The sequence below is a fragment of the Prionailurus bengalensis genome, chromosome B1 (assembly GCF_016509475.1).
Source record: "Prionailurus bengalensis isolate Pbe53 chromosome B1, Fcat_Pben_1.1_paternal_pri, whole genome shotgun sequence".
NCBI lineage: Eukaryota > Metazoa > Chordata > Mammalia > Carnivora > Felidae > Prionailurus > Prionailurus bengalensis.
The window spans coordinates 77,242,388-77,259,325 of record NC_057344.1 but is presented as its reverse complement, the minus strand read 5'-3'; the positions used below and the strand labels follow the sequence as shown (position 1 = coordinate 77,259,325).

Sequence of the window (16,938 nt, the reverse complement as noted above, 5' to 3'; positions counted from 1 at the left end):
GTACTGTTGAGGAGATTAAATAAGATAGCATATGTAAAATGTGTGTTTACATAGGAAGGCACCTACTAGGGCTTCCCTCACAATCCAAATCAAATAATATTCTAAACTCTCCCCACATAATTCTTCTGCTGATTAGACTGTAAACTCTCCAAAGCAAGAATATAATTTATACCAAACTCCTCAACATCCTTGTGGCACATTACAGCATCCATATTTGATACCAAGATTTAAATATTTTAAACATATTTTATCAGCCAAAAAAAAAGAAAATGAAAGGAAAGGAAAGAAAGGAAAGGAAAGGAAAGGAAAGGAAAGGAAAGGAAAGGAAAGGAAAGGAAAGGAAAGGAAAGGAAAGGAAAGGAAAATCCGAGCATGGGATAATTAATTTCTTTCTCTGTATTTACATTTTACTGAAATGCTTTAAGATCCAATATTTGCTGTTGTAATATCATAAGGTTTTTAAAAACTTTTGAATTCCTTTGGTTTGACTGAAGCCTAATAAGTTAAAATAAAGTAAAGGTTATAACACCTATCATATTTAAACAATATTCCCCTCGCCTCCAAAAAGAGTGTTCTTTTCCCTCTGTGACATCTAGATGGTATACTGATTCCTGGTATATCTGTTACAGAGCAGGACTAAAAGGACTGGCATTCGTCAGAAACAGCACTTAAAACTTAAAGAGATAAAGAAGTGCTGTCTGATCAACAACAGTTAAATGTCGGTAGTCAATTCCAGGTCAAGATGAATGCTGTATATTAAATGCGTGTGTTAGAGAGACATATCGCACATATAAAAATACACAACCAAATGGTAAAAGATAAATGAGAGACAGAGAAAATCACCTACTTTTGCTTTAAACAGAGAGAGAGAAAGAAGAAAAAGCCAATAAATGCTACGAATAATAGCAAATCATCAGCAAATAAGTAAATTCAAGAGAGTATTGTCATTCAATTCTCTTAAGTTATCTGAGAATTTACTCATTAGAAACATTTTGATCCAGATTAGGGCAACAGAAGCTGTTAGTTCAACAGAGTTGTGAATGGGTATGGCATTGTAACATATGCAATCCTGGTGGAAAAAAACCACTATGATTTACTAGGGCCTGGACCACAATTTGAAATTCAGTTTGAAGATATGGTAATAGTAAATTCTCCTTAGATTCCTACACTGCAAGGAAGAATCAAGCAATTGTGGTGCAAGTTCATCTCCCCCTAATATTTACTTTTCTTGTTTCTGCACTCTGAACCTAAAGAACAGCCCATATTGTGCTTGCACTCTAAAGCTGAAAAATGGATGATTAATTTTCTTTTCCCTCTACCTCAAACTCTCTTAGTATTTTCCATCATTTTAAGAATGTAAGCTTTAATTATTAAAAAATAAAATACTTGCTTATACCTTGGCCATTTCTTCATTTTCACCCCAACCTTCAGTTTATTTTTTAGTAGGAGAGTAACTACCTAATTTTATTCTTTTGGATTTCCAGAAATGAAGAGTCCCTGGCACACAATATTATTCAATAAACAAAAGAAAAAAATAAATGAATACTCAAGTTATAACATCAGGGATTCAATAGTTTAAAGCAAACATTCAGTTTTTTTCATAAAACAGGCTTAGGCAAAAAAGGCGTAGAGCATAACCTGGGACAAGCACACTAAGAAGAACTATTTGGAAAAGCTTTCCTCTTTAAAGCCATAGAATGCTGGTTGCATTTTACCTTGTGTTTCAGCATGAGAGGTGAAAGGCAACTTGACAAAATAACATTAAAACAGACTCAGAAATTGATGGCAAATGTAGAAGCAATATAGCACACTGTGGTATTTCTCAAACATTCTGGGCCAAAACTTACAGTAAGAAATAGGTCACATAAACCATAACCCAGTGCACACATGTACACACACACACACAGCTTAAGCAGAAGATTCATACATAATGCACACTGATATTTTCTTCATGTTATACTTTGTAATTTTATTCATTTCTTTCTCTACAAAATCTATCTACCTATTTATCCATTTTGAGAGTGGTTGACACACAATATCACATTAGTTTCAGGTGTACAACTTAGTGATTTGACAAGTTTATACATTATGCCATGTTCACCACAAGTATAGCTACCAATTCTCCCATTACATTGCTATTACAGTATCACTGGCTGAATTCCTTATTCTGTACTTTTTATCCCCATGATTTATTCATTTCATAACTGCAAGCCTGTATCTCCCACTCACCACCCAAACCATCCCAGGTTTGGTATCTGCCCAACCCCCCACGTCCTTCCCCTCTGGCAACCATCAGTTTGTTCTCTACAGTTGAGGTCTGATTCTGTTTTTTGTTTGTTTATTTGGTTTTTGTTTTTTGTTCTCTATTTATTATCTTTAATTTTTTTTCTGTTCATTTTTTAAAATGTTAGCTGTAAACTGCAGTTTGAAAACCACTGGCTTAGTGTTTAAATTCAGGTGCTACCCACTACCTGCATGACCTTATGCAACTTGCTTAACTTCACAGTGCCTCAGTTCCTGTCTCTGTAAAAGACAATAAGTAACGTTACCTATCTTATAAGGGCTTTGTGAGGGTTAACACATGTAACATTCTTAAATAAGAGCCTGACAAAAAGTAAGTTCTCAATAAAAATTAATTAACAACAATAAGGTGGCATGTTCTTTCTTAGTTGTGCAGTTTTCATTTGGAAGTTAATGCTTATCAACTGCATTTCAATCTAAGAACAAACTCATTTTTTGGAACAGGTATTCAGATGACAGTACATATACATATTAAATATTCCAAAATAACTATGTTGATCAATTAGAAGAGAAATAATTGCCTCAGATCATCTGGGTTTTCCTCTCTTGGAAAACTGGTTTACACAATCAATCCCCTATTAAGGAAAAAAAAAATCACAGTAGTAAAGAAAATCTTCCCAATCTACAAAGAAAGCCCTGTTACTGAAACACTCTGCCATCACAATTTGTTTCTATGATATGACATTTTGTAAATATATTCCTGTCCTAATTATAATTTCTTATATAGAAAAGACAAAAAGAAAATGTTCATTCTTATCTCTTTCAAGAAGGTTGTCAAAATATAAAAATCAATGTATTCTGTAAAATATAGATTAATGTCACTCCAAAGTCTATGCATGGTTAGATCTGTCTTCTCATCAGTCAGGATTTTTTTTTTTCCCATCAGTCAGGATTTTACACTAGCAATGAAATAACTGGGAAAGCGAAGGAAAAAAATCAGCTTCAAAATTCATTCCTACCTTTTTTCAGCTTTGAAAGAATAGATTAAACCATTATGTTAAGTGAGGACCTTCTCAATATATCCATACAAAAAAAAATTAACTTTCATCAGATTTTCAGACTATTTGATCTTCTCAACAGGCAATACTAATTTGTAATTATTACAAGGAGACATTGTGCATAAAATAAAAGTTTATACCTTCAAGAAGACTTTTTTTTTACATTTTCCTTCTAACCCATTTCACAAAGAATGATCAGAAAAATAATACAGAAGAAAGGCTGTTGATTATATTAATTCAGTTTCAGAAAGAAAATTCCCTGTGCCACGTGGAAGAAATTACCAAGTAAAATTGTAGCATTGTATCAAAGCTGCTAAAACTCCTCTAAAAAACAGCATTGAGGAAATTAAATGGACATAAGTATGCATAAATAATTCAATACATTTTAAAGCCAGTCAGGGTATATAATCTACTTAAGAATGGGGATAAGATCTGTTTATGTTTTAAATTAGACTTTGCACAGAATGTTTTCTATGATTTCACAAGTTTATTTAAACAAATAGTAATGTTTGCTAAATGCATACTATGAGAAAAATTTTAATATAATTCTCTTATAATCATTATTAATACAGAAACAACTCATTTTATGTATGAGATGTATCCCTGAAAGTATGTATATAAACAGATATCTGCAAATTGAATCACACTGTAAGCATTATGGAAGATTTTAATGCCAACAGGAATGATACTTTTATAAAGTAGACAGTTACTATTATTTTATACATGCAAGGCACAATTTTCAAAAATCTAATATGCTTATTTCACCTACAATAATGTAGTTAATTCCAAATTCATTTATTTCCATCAATATTTAATGAAAACACTTAGAACTAGAATTCCATTTTCTTGAATTTGAAGGACTTTTATAGCATTTGAACTACTGCTGCTAAGTTATAAGATATGTGGTTGAATGTTAGAGCTTCCTACTTCTTCCTAGCCCTGCTAATTACTACTGTTCACTATTCAATGGTGTGTCCCTCAGTTCTTGTTGAAAGCATTCTTTATATTCTTTCCTCAGCCCAAAGTATAAATCTCTCACAAAATCTCTCAAAATATAAAAGTGGATACCACTACTATAATTAAAGGCACTAAATCATCAAAATTATATTTTTATGCCTCTATATGTATAGTGGATATGGACATATATGGATAGACTAACAAAATCAATTCTTTTAGTTTAAGGCCCTCTACCAGTTTTACAAATCTAAAAAAATAAAAAGCAAAATTACTATTGGTCATCTAGTATGGCATAAAAACAAACTTATTTATCAAATACAGAAGATAAATTACAAAGGCATTAGTTAAAACAGTATTTTATCCACCCAACAAAAGTATTTGCCAAGTTCCTTAGAAATAGCTGTAACATATAAATAAAATTTGGTTTTAAAAAAGGATTCTATTTTGCTGGCAAATCATTTACTACAGCATTTTGCTGACATTATTTTAATGAATTCTCATAATGAAAAACACAATATAGCATACATTTAAAAAAGGAAGAAGAAAAAACTGGAGGCTTTCCTCTGTTCATACAAGATTTTTAGTGGGATAGAGAACCAAGGTGAGAGGCAGAGAATAGAGGAAGTTAGCAAAGAACAATGGTAGGAAGAGGCAACAGGGTTATGGGAGCTCTTGTTCAGGTACAAAGATAGCAGAAGACAGAATTACAACCTCAGCAGAAATTTCCAAACAGCCTCCCACTCATCACATTAGTAACTGTTCTATCAAGACAGAAACATGCACCCTGTCTATAATCCATCTTACTACCCACTGTATCTTGAAGAGCCTACCAAAAACCCTCCTAAGCACAAAAAAAATCTTAAGCTATGTGCTTAAATAGAAGTCCAAACTGAAAGACTCAGTTTAAAAAATTTTTACACAGGCAATTTTTTTGGAACACCAGAAAGGTTATTTATTTAAATGCAATTTATTTTGTGAGGCAAACTTTATATTTTAACAAATTAGTGAAAGATGAGATTTTTAATTTTACATACATCAAATTCAAATAATGGAAAGAGAGGATATAATAGCCTGAGAATTAAAGAGTTGGCAAGTTTTTATTACTGACTTACTGCATGACTCACTATACAAGTCAAACTAATCCACAGTCCTCAATTATTAGACTAGAGAGTTCTACAGATTCAAGTGAAATACTACAGGGTTTTATAACAAATATGATACCAAAATGTAAGTAAAGCTTTCCTTTTTCTAAAACAAAACAAAATAAAAGCAAAGACCCCAGGAAACAACCATTTATGCATTTATTATTCCTCATAGTCAATGGGTGACCTGGGATATTCTGCTACTCTGGGCCAGATTTAGTTCTCTTGGTTATACTCAGTCATGTGTTTGTATTCAGCTGAGGGCTGGCTTAAGATGGCCTCTGCTGGTACAACCTAGACATTCCCCATGTGTTAGTCACATCCTTCTAGCAGGTTAACCCAGGCATGTTCTCAAGGTGATCACAGAGAAGCAAAAGCAGAACATGAAAGCACTTTTTCAAACCTCTACTTTGTGTCCAGTTTACTAATATTTTTTTCCCTTGCTGACCTTTTCTTAAAAATTGTGGTAGATACACAAAACATAAAACTTACCATTTTTACCAATATATTTTTTTATTTAGAGAGAGAAAGCATGAGCAGGAGAGAGAGAGAGAAAGAGTGAGAGAGAGAGAATCATAAACAGGCTCCAATGTCAGAATGGAGCCTGACGCAGGGCTCAATCCCATGACCTGGGGATCACAACCTGAGCCGAAATCAAGAGTCAGGTGCTCAACCAACTGAGCCACCCAGGTGCCCCCCCCCCCCCACCATTTTAACCACTTTTAAATGTACAGCTCAAAGGCATTAAGTACATTCATACGGTTGGGCAACCGTCACTAGCATTAATTTCCAGAACTTGTTTCATCTTGCAAAATTGAAACTTTATACTCATTAAAGAAGTCCCCATTCCTCCCTCCCATCCCCTGGCAACCAGCATTCTACTTTGTTTCTATGATTAGGGCTAATCTAAATACCTCATATGAGTGGAACCATACAGTATTTGTCCTTTTGTGAAAGGCTTACTTCATTCAGCATAATGTCTTCAAGGCTCATCCATCTTGTGGTGTGTATCCTAACTCCTTAAGGAGTTGTATGTATGTATATACCACATTCTGTTTACCTATTTATCCACCAATTGATACTGGATTGCTTCCATTTTTTGGTTGCTATGAATATAAAAATGGGTATACAAATACCTCTTCAAGTCTCTGCTGTAAATTCTTTTAAATATATATCCAGAAGTGGAATAGCTAGATCTTATAGTAAATCTATTTTTAATTTTTAAGGAAGCACCAAACTTTTTCCATATCAACTGTACCATTTTACATTCCCATCCATAGTGTACAATAGTCCTAAGTTCTCCACATCTTCACCAACACTTGTTATGTTATGCTCATATTTTTTTACAATACCAAGTCTAATGGGTGCGAAGTGGTATATCATTTGTGGCTCTGATTTACAAATCCATAACTATCAGTAATGTTGGGCACCTTTTCATGTACTCATTGGCCATTTGTAAATCTTCTTTAGAGAAATGTCTATTCAAGTCCTTCACCCAGTTTTGAATCAGGTTGTTTGGTTTTTTGTTGAGTTTCAAGAGTTCTCTACATATTCTGGATATTAATCCCTTATCAGATATGATCTGTATAAAAAAGACTTTCTCTTGAAAATTAAAACTCTTTTAAAGTGAAAAAATATATATATAAACTGCTATAATTTTTTAGTTCTAAGAACGATACCAGACACCAGAGATAAAAAAAATTAATGGAATCTTTCTATTTAATAATTTCCCTTAAGAGGGAACAGAGAGAAAAAAAATGTCAAAATTATAATAGATTATGTAATGTGTTATAACAGACATGTACAGACAGTACCATGGAAGTACAAATTTCTAGATGATGGGAAAAGCAACATCAAAGGGATAAAGGTGAAAGAGAACATGAGGCATTACAGGATCAGATGACGATCGCAAAGATGGGGGATAGAGACAGAAGGTATGATAATCAAAGGGAAAGTGGCCAGTAACTGAATACCGCTATTTGTCATAATGAAAATGTTAACCTTTGTGTTGACATCACTGATGAGTACCGTGATTATCTGGACTGTGTGAAAAAACATTATATCCTATGGATCCAGAGTAGAGGTTACTCCCAAACATTCCTAATAATAATCATGCTAGGGCATAAAAGGGTATATCCTGAGGTGGGTAAAGAAGGGAATACTCTCCCTCTGATACCGGAAAAGTGGAAGCTCCTGGATTCTATGTGAAAGAAACTGAATATGGCAGTGAACTGGTACCTGCATATGGGGATCTGCAGAAACAAGGAAGTGATCCTCAGATTGAGATGGTAATCACTGACAGCCTTACACTTCTGCTATGACTGGGTAATCAGTAGAGGTTTATTTAAATACTTCACCATCAAGGAGGAACTAGGCATATTCTTGGAATAAGTCAGCACTAAAAGCAAGAAGTCTGGCATCCTGAGAACTTTAGAATGACTGGTTCAAGAGACAGGCAGGGGAGAAGCAACAAAGAACCTCTAGGTTAGATAAATATATAAAAATTCTTTAGGTTTTCTAGAAATTACGAATGAAAGTACTTAGGAGAAAGACTGGATTTCCTGCCCATCTGAAAAATGGGTGCAGGGTCTCAGACTCCTGATACATTAAAGGACATAAGATCCTAAATTTAAATTAGAGAAATCAATTTCAATTTATGATGTATTTCATCTTAAATTTCTTCCCAAGTCATTCTAAAAGGGCTGAGAAATAATGACAAATCCAGCAGTAACAATCACAATAGGCAAAACTAGTCTTCAGATATTATCTCCCTTTAAAAGGGCTCCCAATAACTCCTTAAAGAAATACATGATTCTAGAACTGCCAGAAAATATAAGAGTTAAGACTGGAGCACTTTGTCACACAAGACAGCATGAAGTTATCAAAGACTACTAAGATTATACTAAAATGACTCAGGAGCAATTTAAAGAAGGTCCTCGAGGTCAGAAACAGAAACAACTGAATGGACACCAGAGGAAATAATAACTGCAATGGATGGAAACATCAAATACATTTAGGTCTATGAGTTCATAAAGATGTTTTTTTATTTTTATTTTTTTAATATTTTATTTATTTTTGACAGAGAGAGTGCAAGCGGGGCATGGGCAGAGAGGTAGGGGGACAAAAGATCCAAAGCCGGCTCTGTGCTGATAGCAACAAGCCCTATGTGGGGCTTAAACTCACGAACCGTGAGATCATGACCTGAGCTGAAGCCAGGCGCTCAACCAACTGAGCCACTCAGGCACCCCATGAAGATGTTTTTTAAAAACTTAAGTGACACTGGAGGATGTTAGGAACCAGTTCATTGTTTTAAAAGCTGGCATAAGAGGAGAAAAATTTAAAGGTTTATCCTGCTTTTCCAATGCAACGTACCACTGAATAACCTAACAGTAGATGAAGGGAGTGGGTCCCCAATAACAAATGAAATTAGAGTGAGAGAATGTAAATATCATGATTTTTCAGTCATTACAGAACCAGTGAATCCAGGCATTACATATCAATGGCTACTAACATCAGAAAAGAGAAATAAAGAAGATACTATATGCCCTCTGACAGAAGAAGGCAAAAACTTCCTATGAAGTAGTATCCACTCTGAATTCTATCAACCTCTGGACCCAACTACCAATTTATACAAAATATAGAAGATGGAGGAAACTGTTAAGACTATAACACAGGGATGCAATAAGCAAACTCCATACTATGAGGAAATATATACAACAAACAATATGTTTCTTCAACTAATGAATTAGATAGAAAGAAAAGATGAAAGAGAAACCTACGGAATTAAGAGAGACTTGAGACTTAATCAGTATCAACTGACTACACTATGTGATCCTTATTTGGATCTGATCTGAATAAACACACTAAAAAGAATTATGAAAGTTGTAATTTAATTGGAAATGTGATACTTAGTAGGTTTTTGATGATATTAAGAAATTATTGATACTATTTTAGGTTTGCTAATGGTATAATGGTTATTCTTTAAAAAGGGACCTTCATTTTTAGAAGTACATATTGAAATATTTATGAATAAAATTATGTCTAGGATTTGCTTCAAAGTACTATGCGAAGGCAGAAAGAAAATGAATATAAAAATAAAATAAGAGTATCCACGAGCTGACAACTGTTGAAGCAGGGTAATTTGGTAGATGTAAATTTATTATGCTAATTTGTCTACTTTTATATATGCTTGAAATTCTCTATGAAAAAAGGTTAAAAGAAAAAAGGACATATAACCTTATTTTATATCACAAAATGATGGTACAGAATACTCTATTTACTGATAGTCTAGGACAGAAAAGGAAAGTTCTTAAAGAACCTAAGACATGGGAAAACAGTTAAAAAACGGTGGATGTGTCAATGTGTATATACATGAGTGTATACATATAAAATGTGATTATTCCTTACTGATATGTGGTCCATTAGGAGTAACTTTTGCTTTATTATTTACATGTTTTACATTTAAAGAATCAAATACAGTTAATATATTTTATAACTTGGGGAAAATGTCACATATATTTTATTATTTAATACATTTTAGTGAATGGCAGGCTCTGTGCAAGGCATCAGAAAAATAATGGTGAACAAGAACTCTATCATATGGAGCTTAGTGAGGGAGACAAGAAGAACCAAAACAAAGAGGTAGAAGGACATGTAAAATGCAGGATATTTAGGTGTTATGAAAGAAGCAGACAGTGGTATATCAGGGAAGGAAAATAGTAATGGTCCTATGTGGGGGTGACCTAAAGGACTAGAGTCATTCACTCACAAAGTAGGGAAAGCAACACAAAAAGCAGAGAAAGCAAGACACTGAATTGGGAAAGAATTATTCTGCAGTCAAAATAACTGTAAGTCAAGGGGCACCTGGGTGGCTCAGTCAGTTAAGTGTCTGACTTCGGCTCAGGTCTTGAGCAGTTAGTGAGTTCGAACCCCGTGTCAGGGTCTGTGCTGACAGCTCAGAGCCTGGAGCTGCTTCAGATTCTGTCTCCCTCTCTCTCTGCCCTACTCTGCTCACACTCTCTCTCTCTCTCAAAAATAAACAAACATTAAAAAAAAATTTTTAATAAAGTAAAAAAAAATTACTCTAAGTCAAGAAAGGTTCAAGCACTGGATTTATATAATTCAAAATTAGATTTAAAGAGGATTGATTTTGAGGTAGCAAAGAAGTCAGGTGTGACACCTGAAGAAGTGTAGAAGAGTTACTTGTCTTTTTATAAAAGTGCCAGTGAGAGGTGGCCATTATTTACTCACATGTGTTAACAATTACTAACACCCATAAAAGAAGTTAGTATTTTAGAATAATGTCTTCCTAAATGTACATGGAAAAAGGAATACAAATGTTAATACTTTTAAGTTAATACTTTTAAGTTAATACTTATCAACTTCTATCATCCATTTTTCCAAATTTTTCAGTTTTAAATTTAAATTTTAAATTCAATTTTAAATTTCACTTTCAGAAAGTGAAAATACATTTAAAAGATAAATATATTAAAGCTATAGTTATATAAAAAGATTTTTACAAGGTAATGTGAAAATTAAAGATAATCAAATTTATTGTTATATGCAAGACAATTCTGTTTAAGAGGATTACTGAAAAATTACCTTGGACAAATCTCTGAAGTTACTTGGCAAAGTAAGATCCAGTTCTTCTGATTCATAATTAGTGATGACCCAGGGAAACACTGGATACTGATTTAAGTCATTGTAACTCCGTCCTGACAGAGAGAGAGAAGTCATTCCATTTAGAATAAGAAAATAAAACTGACTCAGGGATATCATTTACTAAAAATAAGAACAACTTAACTTTCTGAGTGCCAGGCATTGTCCTCAGTGTTACACATGTATTATTTCATTCAATCCTATAATAAACCTACAGAATTATCATCCCCCATTTTACAGATAAAAAAATGAGACACAAAAGGTTGAAAACTTGCCTAAAACCGTGTAACTAGTAATGATCAAATAATATTCAAACCCAGATACCCTGGCCCCAAGTTTCTGTTCTTATAAAATACACTTGACTATTTTTTTCTTACTTGAAGGCCTGCATCAAACAAAATATTCTTTATCAACCCTTAAAAAAAATTTCAATTCTCATAGAGCTTTTCAAAACAAGAATCCTTTCTCTGCCATTAATTAACCAACCAATCAAGCAGCTAATCAACCAAATTTAAGTGACTTATTCTCTGCGGACATTCATTAGTCATCTGTAAAATAAGAGAGTTGTACTAAATAACTCTAAAATTTCTGCAACAGCTTTCAAATTCTATGATCCTCTGAATATAACGTGCAGCATCATCAGTGTTGGCTTTCCCCCACTCATAAATGCTGCCACATACTCTTCTACAATTCTTCTAAACTAATGACATTCAATGACACATTTAGGTCTATTAAAATTATGAATAAAACAAAGGATGAGATAGCCCTGCTACCTATATACAGCAGTTTTCTGGATATCACTATTTTAGGGAGCAGCATAGTGGATCATATCATTGTTTCTAACATCAAAACACTAGCATTTGAATCCCAGCTCCACTATTTACTAGTCTAAAACCTATTTTTCGTTAGATCTAATGTGAACAGACTTTCACCACTAAAATATAAGGGAGACAAGTATATTAATATTGTTTGAATTCCTTTCTTATTGTGTATTCTATCATCTTTTCTCTTTCTCAAATATATGCTGATGTCATATCAATATAGAGCTGAATATTAAAGTAGTTCTTCACACAGATGCTTGGTATCTGAGCCTTCCTTATGATGTCTTTAACTTCATTTCACTCTATTCATCTTGAGGACTATTACAGTAACACAGTTCTTCCTTGAATGACCTGCAAACAGTCTTAACAAAACATGAATAACTGGGACAATTTTAATTCAGAGGTCATTATGTCACTACCTATTTTGGTCAATTTTAATTTCTCCCAGAAAAAAGTAACCAAACTAAGTGGCAAAAAGCAGTATATTTTTATTCTCTCCATCCATTTCCCTCTTCTTCTGATTGAGACGTTAGTAAACATGTTAGTAAAATCATCATCTTGTCTGTTCGTAAGTAATCAAATTTATTATATCTTCAAAAAAGAGTATGCACCAGCTCACTGTAAACAGACTTTTACTAAGTAAGGTTAATTCTTTATATAGTTACTAAATGCCTACTGGACTGCCTTTTGGGAAATGTATCATACATAGTGTCATGAGAACCTGTATGTATCACAGATAATAGCATAAAAGAAATCTTAAACAACATTAAGACTCAACCCACCTTCTAGGGTATATAAAAACTATCCAAAATAAATTATTGGTTCTATTCCTCAAAAAGAGTATTTGGGGAAAATATTTAAAAAACACTTTTAGGCACAAAAGAAGCTATATGAGAGTAGACTATTTCATAAATGTTGCTTCCTAATTATTGCTACGCATTCAATCTATGCGTTCATTGACTTACCATATGCTTAATTAAAAAGGTCCGTTTAACAATCTTGTCAGTTATTAGTTACATAATATCTAAGTCTAACACAATTGTTCAATCTTTCTTCATTCCTTTTCCTCAACTGCCTGTGAGATGAACACCTCCTTAAACCGGTAAAATTTAGACTTTTCAATGTGAGCCCTTAAATTCCCATTTCCATAATACTCCCTCTCTTCCAACCTTCTCTAACAGTGCTTTTATACTTTGTGAGCTGTAATTCCTTCACCTGAGCTCGAGCCTATCTCACTCGTAACTTGCACTGTTACTGTTCCTCTCTCTGTCCCCCTTTGATGGTTTCTCACCTTTGCCTTAATCCATTCTCTCTACTATTATACAAGAAGACTATCATCTATATCTAATGTTCTCATTTCATCTCCAACCATTCAGTTCTTATAATCAACCTTTTTTGTTTGCTTTTAAAATGAACCCCTAGAGGGGCACCTGGGTGGTGGCTGGGTTAAGTGCCCAACTCTTGATGTCAGCTCAGGTCATGATCTCATGGCTTATGAGTTCGAACCCTGAGTCAGGCTCAGGAGCCTGCTTGGGATTCCCTCTCTCTCCCTCTCTCTCTGCCCCTCCCCAGGTCACATTCTCTCTCTCTCTCTCTCTCTCTCTCTCTCTCTCTCTCTCTCTCTCTCTGTCTTTCTCTCTCTCTCTCTCCCCTCTCTCCCTCTCTCAAAATAAAGTTTAAAGTAATAAAATAAACCCCAAAGGTAACCAACAAGTTCCCAAATGCCAAAGCTAAAGGCATCACCTGTACTCATTCTTAATTCTCTTGTACCTCTCTAATGACATTTGATACAAGTGACCAAGACCTTTCTGTCTATAGATCCCAGAGTCTATAAACTCTGGGATCACTCATTCTCTTCTTTACTAACTTTCCCTTTGTCTTCTTGCCATGCACAAGAACAATCCTAGACCTTGTCTCACTGCTTTCTGTATTATTTGTCTTGGTAATCTCAACTAATTCCTGGTGATTCCCAATCTATGCAGATGAAATTCCATGTCCTATCTCCAAATTCCAAATACCCTCTTTGACCTATACTTCTAAAAAATATTTTTAATATCTTAATTTGGATGTCTAGCTACACATTAAAATCATCATCTTTCCCTAGATCAATCTTTTCTGACTTCCTTTCTGTTAATGGCACCACCATTTTCCTAATGATTCAGGCCAGAAGCCTGGAAGCCTTTTGTAACACTTTCTTCCCATTTACCCCCTACATTCAGTCATCTGGATGTCAAATGTTTTGTACCTTGTAAATCTTATGTTATTTAATCCTTAAATTCCCACTGTCACCTCTTTAATGCAAGTCCCCTTTTTTTTATATACAATTACTTCTTAACTCTGCTCTCTGCCAAGTTTCTCTCCACTCCAGTTTATCCTTCATTCTGCCTGCAAGTTAATTTTCCATAGAGTTCTAATATCACTTACTTGTTCAAAATCTTGCAAGCTTCCCAATGAATTGGCTGCTAACTCCTCAAACTGACAGAAAATCTTGTACAATGTATCTCCATAACAACTTTTTAATTTTCTTTCTCATTATACTTTTATGAATACATGCTTTACATGTGCACATGCATATAGATATATATAAACTATACCATTAATCATTCTCTACCTATAGTTCATATTTTCCCATCTTTATATGCTTCCTTATGCCTTCAGTTTTACATGGCATCGCCTCTAATCTCCAACTACCACCTCTGCTAAAGTAATATCCATCCTTTACTTTAAATTTTTTTTTTAACGTTTATTTAATTTAGAGACAGAGAGAGACAGAGCATGAACGGGGGAGGGTCAGAGAGAGGGAGACACAGAATCTGAAACAGGCTCCAGGCTCTGAGCTGCCAGCACAGAGCCCGACGCAGGGCTCGAACTCACGGACCGCGAGATCATGACCTGAGCCGAAGTCGGACGCTCAACCGACTGAGCCACACAGGCACCCCCTTTTAAATTTTCTTAATGTTTATTTGTTTTTGAGAGAGAGACAGAATGTGAGTGGGGGAGGGGCAAAGAGAGAAAGAGAGACAGAGACACAGAATCCGAAGCAGGCTCCAGGCTCTGAGCTGTCAGCACAGAGCCAGATGCGGGGCTTGATTCCATGAACCATGAGATCGTGACCTGAGCCAAAGTCAGACGCTTAACCGAGTGAGCCACCCAGGCGCCCCTAAAGTAAAATCCATCCTTATACGAACATGAAATCTTTCCTAATTTTTTCCTTACTCCCATCAACTGGATGAGTATAACAGAATTTCCCTTTCTCTCTGCCCTTTTAGTCCCCATAGCACTTTGAATACCCCTTTGCTACAGAATCATGTAAATGCTTATATACATACTTAAAATAACTTCTCTCAGTATCTTTGTGCCTCAAATACAAACTGTGTCAGTCTGTTGAAGTGAATCTCAAATGTCACACAAATACATTCAATGTTTTCTTCATTCTAGTTATCACAAATGAAAAGTAACGACACATTTCTATTCTTACTCTCTTTCAAATGTAAGTGCTTCAATGGGTGATGTTCAGTAATACTACATGATTATAGACCTTTCATAGAGCCATTTACTCTTCAGATTTTCTTATATGGCTCATAATATAAGTATTCCTTTACTTAATATTTTACCCACAGTTTGCTTTTTTCCATGTTGCATTTTGCATAATATTCATAATTAAGTTATCAACAGGTTAAGATTTTATATGGCTTTTCATTTCTACTATTCCATAATGCATCCATTCTTACTATATTAGTAAGATTGTAAATTTTCATTTTATATTTTTGGAAAAAGTATAATGGGTGTACACCCATTTTTAATTTATTCAAATAGCCAGCTGTTTATATGTAAAACCATAAACTCTATTACCAAAATTACTCTTGATAAGGTACTCATGTAGTAATAATGAAAATAAAAGTAAGGGGCACCCGGGTGGCTCAAGTCGGTTAAAGCAGCTGACTTCGTCTCAGGCCATGATCTCACAGTTTGTGAGTTCGAGCCCCGAGTCAGGCTCTGCAGTGGTGATTCTCTTTCTCCCTCTGCCCTCCCCTAAATAAATAAATAAACTTTAAAAAAGGAAAATAAAAGTAAGCTACTTATACTAGTACTCAAAATAATATCACAATAATAATCTATCATTCAAAAAAATAATTTATCATTTGAAATAAGTCAAAATGTGAGCCCAGATTACCTGCTATTGTGTTGAGAAACATCAAGTACTCAAAATTTGAAATCTCTCTATGTTGCCATCGCTGGGTCATATTAGAAGCTTTAAAAAGCTGACGTGGACTAGCTAATGAAATACGCCTGCAAAAAAACAGAATTTGGTGTAGAATTGATTTAAGCTTAATTACATCACAAAAATAATATCTGTGCTTATTCTATACATTTGATATACAAAATGATATCTGTATACTGTGAAAAGTTCTATTCATGTTATACTAATGAATAGAAGAAATATTTCAATGCACAGTTAATGGTTACATGATTTGGAATGGCCACAGGTCCATGATACATGTTGTATGCATTAAAGTAAGCCATTATTTTTTAAATATAATTCATTGTCAAATCGGTTTCCATACAACACCCAGTACTCATCCCAACAAAGTAAGCCATTATTAATATCTAGGTTCCATTAAGTGTTGATCAATAATAGTATGATTAATAACGTACTGATTTACTGATATAAAAGAAGTTATAGTAATTGAGAAATGTATCTAAAATTGTATGCATATCTTTATTAATAGTTTTCTTAAAGATAATACATTTGTACATTTTAAATTTAATATTATTCTTATATACTCTTTATGACAAGGGAAAGAAGGATTCTAAACTCTTTAGGTGTCTATTCATGGGGTGGGATAAAGGTAAGAGAAACTATAATTTTTTTTTGTACAGCTTAGTAATAGAAGACCAGGTTTTCTATGTTTTCTAAATGCAATGTAAGTAACAAAAGATGCAACTAATACTAAGTAACAGTGGAAAACAGGTGGCAGGATTAATTATTACATTTAGAGTCTAGAACCAAGGACAAGGTAACTATATTTTTTTCAGTGTTATTTTCAAAGGTATAATTTA

General features: G+C 34.0%; 1 protein-coding gene across 8 annotated transcripts in view; it reads right to left on the bottom strand.

The window, feature by feature from the left end:
• The window catches only part of LRBA (LPS responsive beige-like anchor protein), a 786,930-nt gene that overhangs the window by 184,221 nt on the left and 585,771 nt on the right, over positions 1-16,938 (bottom strand). For all 8 annotated transcript variants that reach the window (XM_043567604.1, XM_043567611.1, XM_043567619.1 and 5 more), the window contains exons 43-44: positions 16,052-16,167; positions 11,000-11,112 (exon numbers count right to left, since the gene is read on the bottom strand). In XM_043567604.1, coding sequence (XP_043423539.1) covers positions 11,000-11,112; positions 16,052-16,167 — 229 coding nt within the window. The remainder of the gene's footprint in view (positions 1-10,999; positions 11,113-16,051; positions 16,168-16,938) is intronic.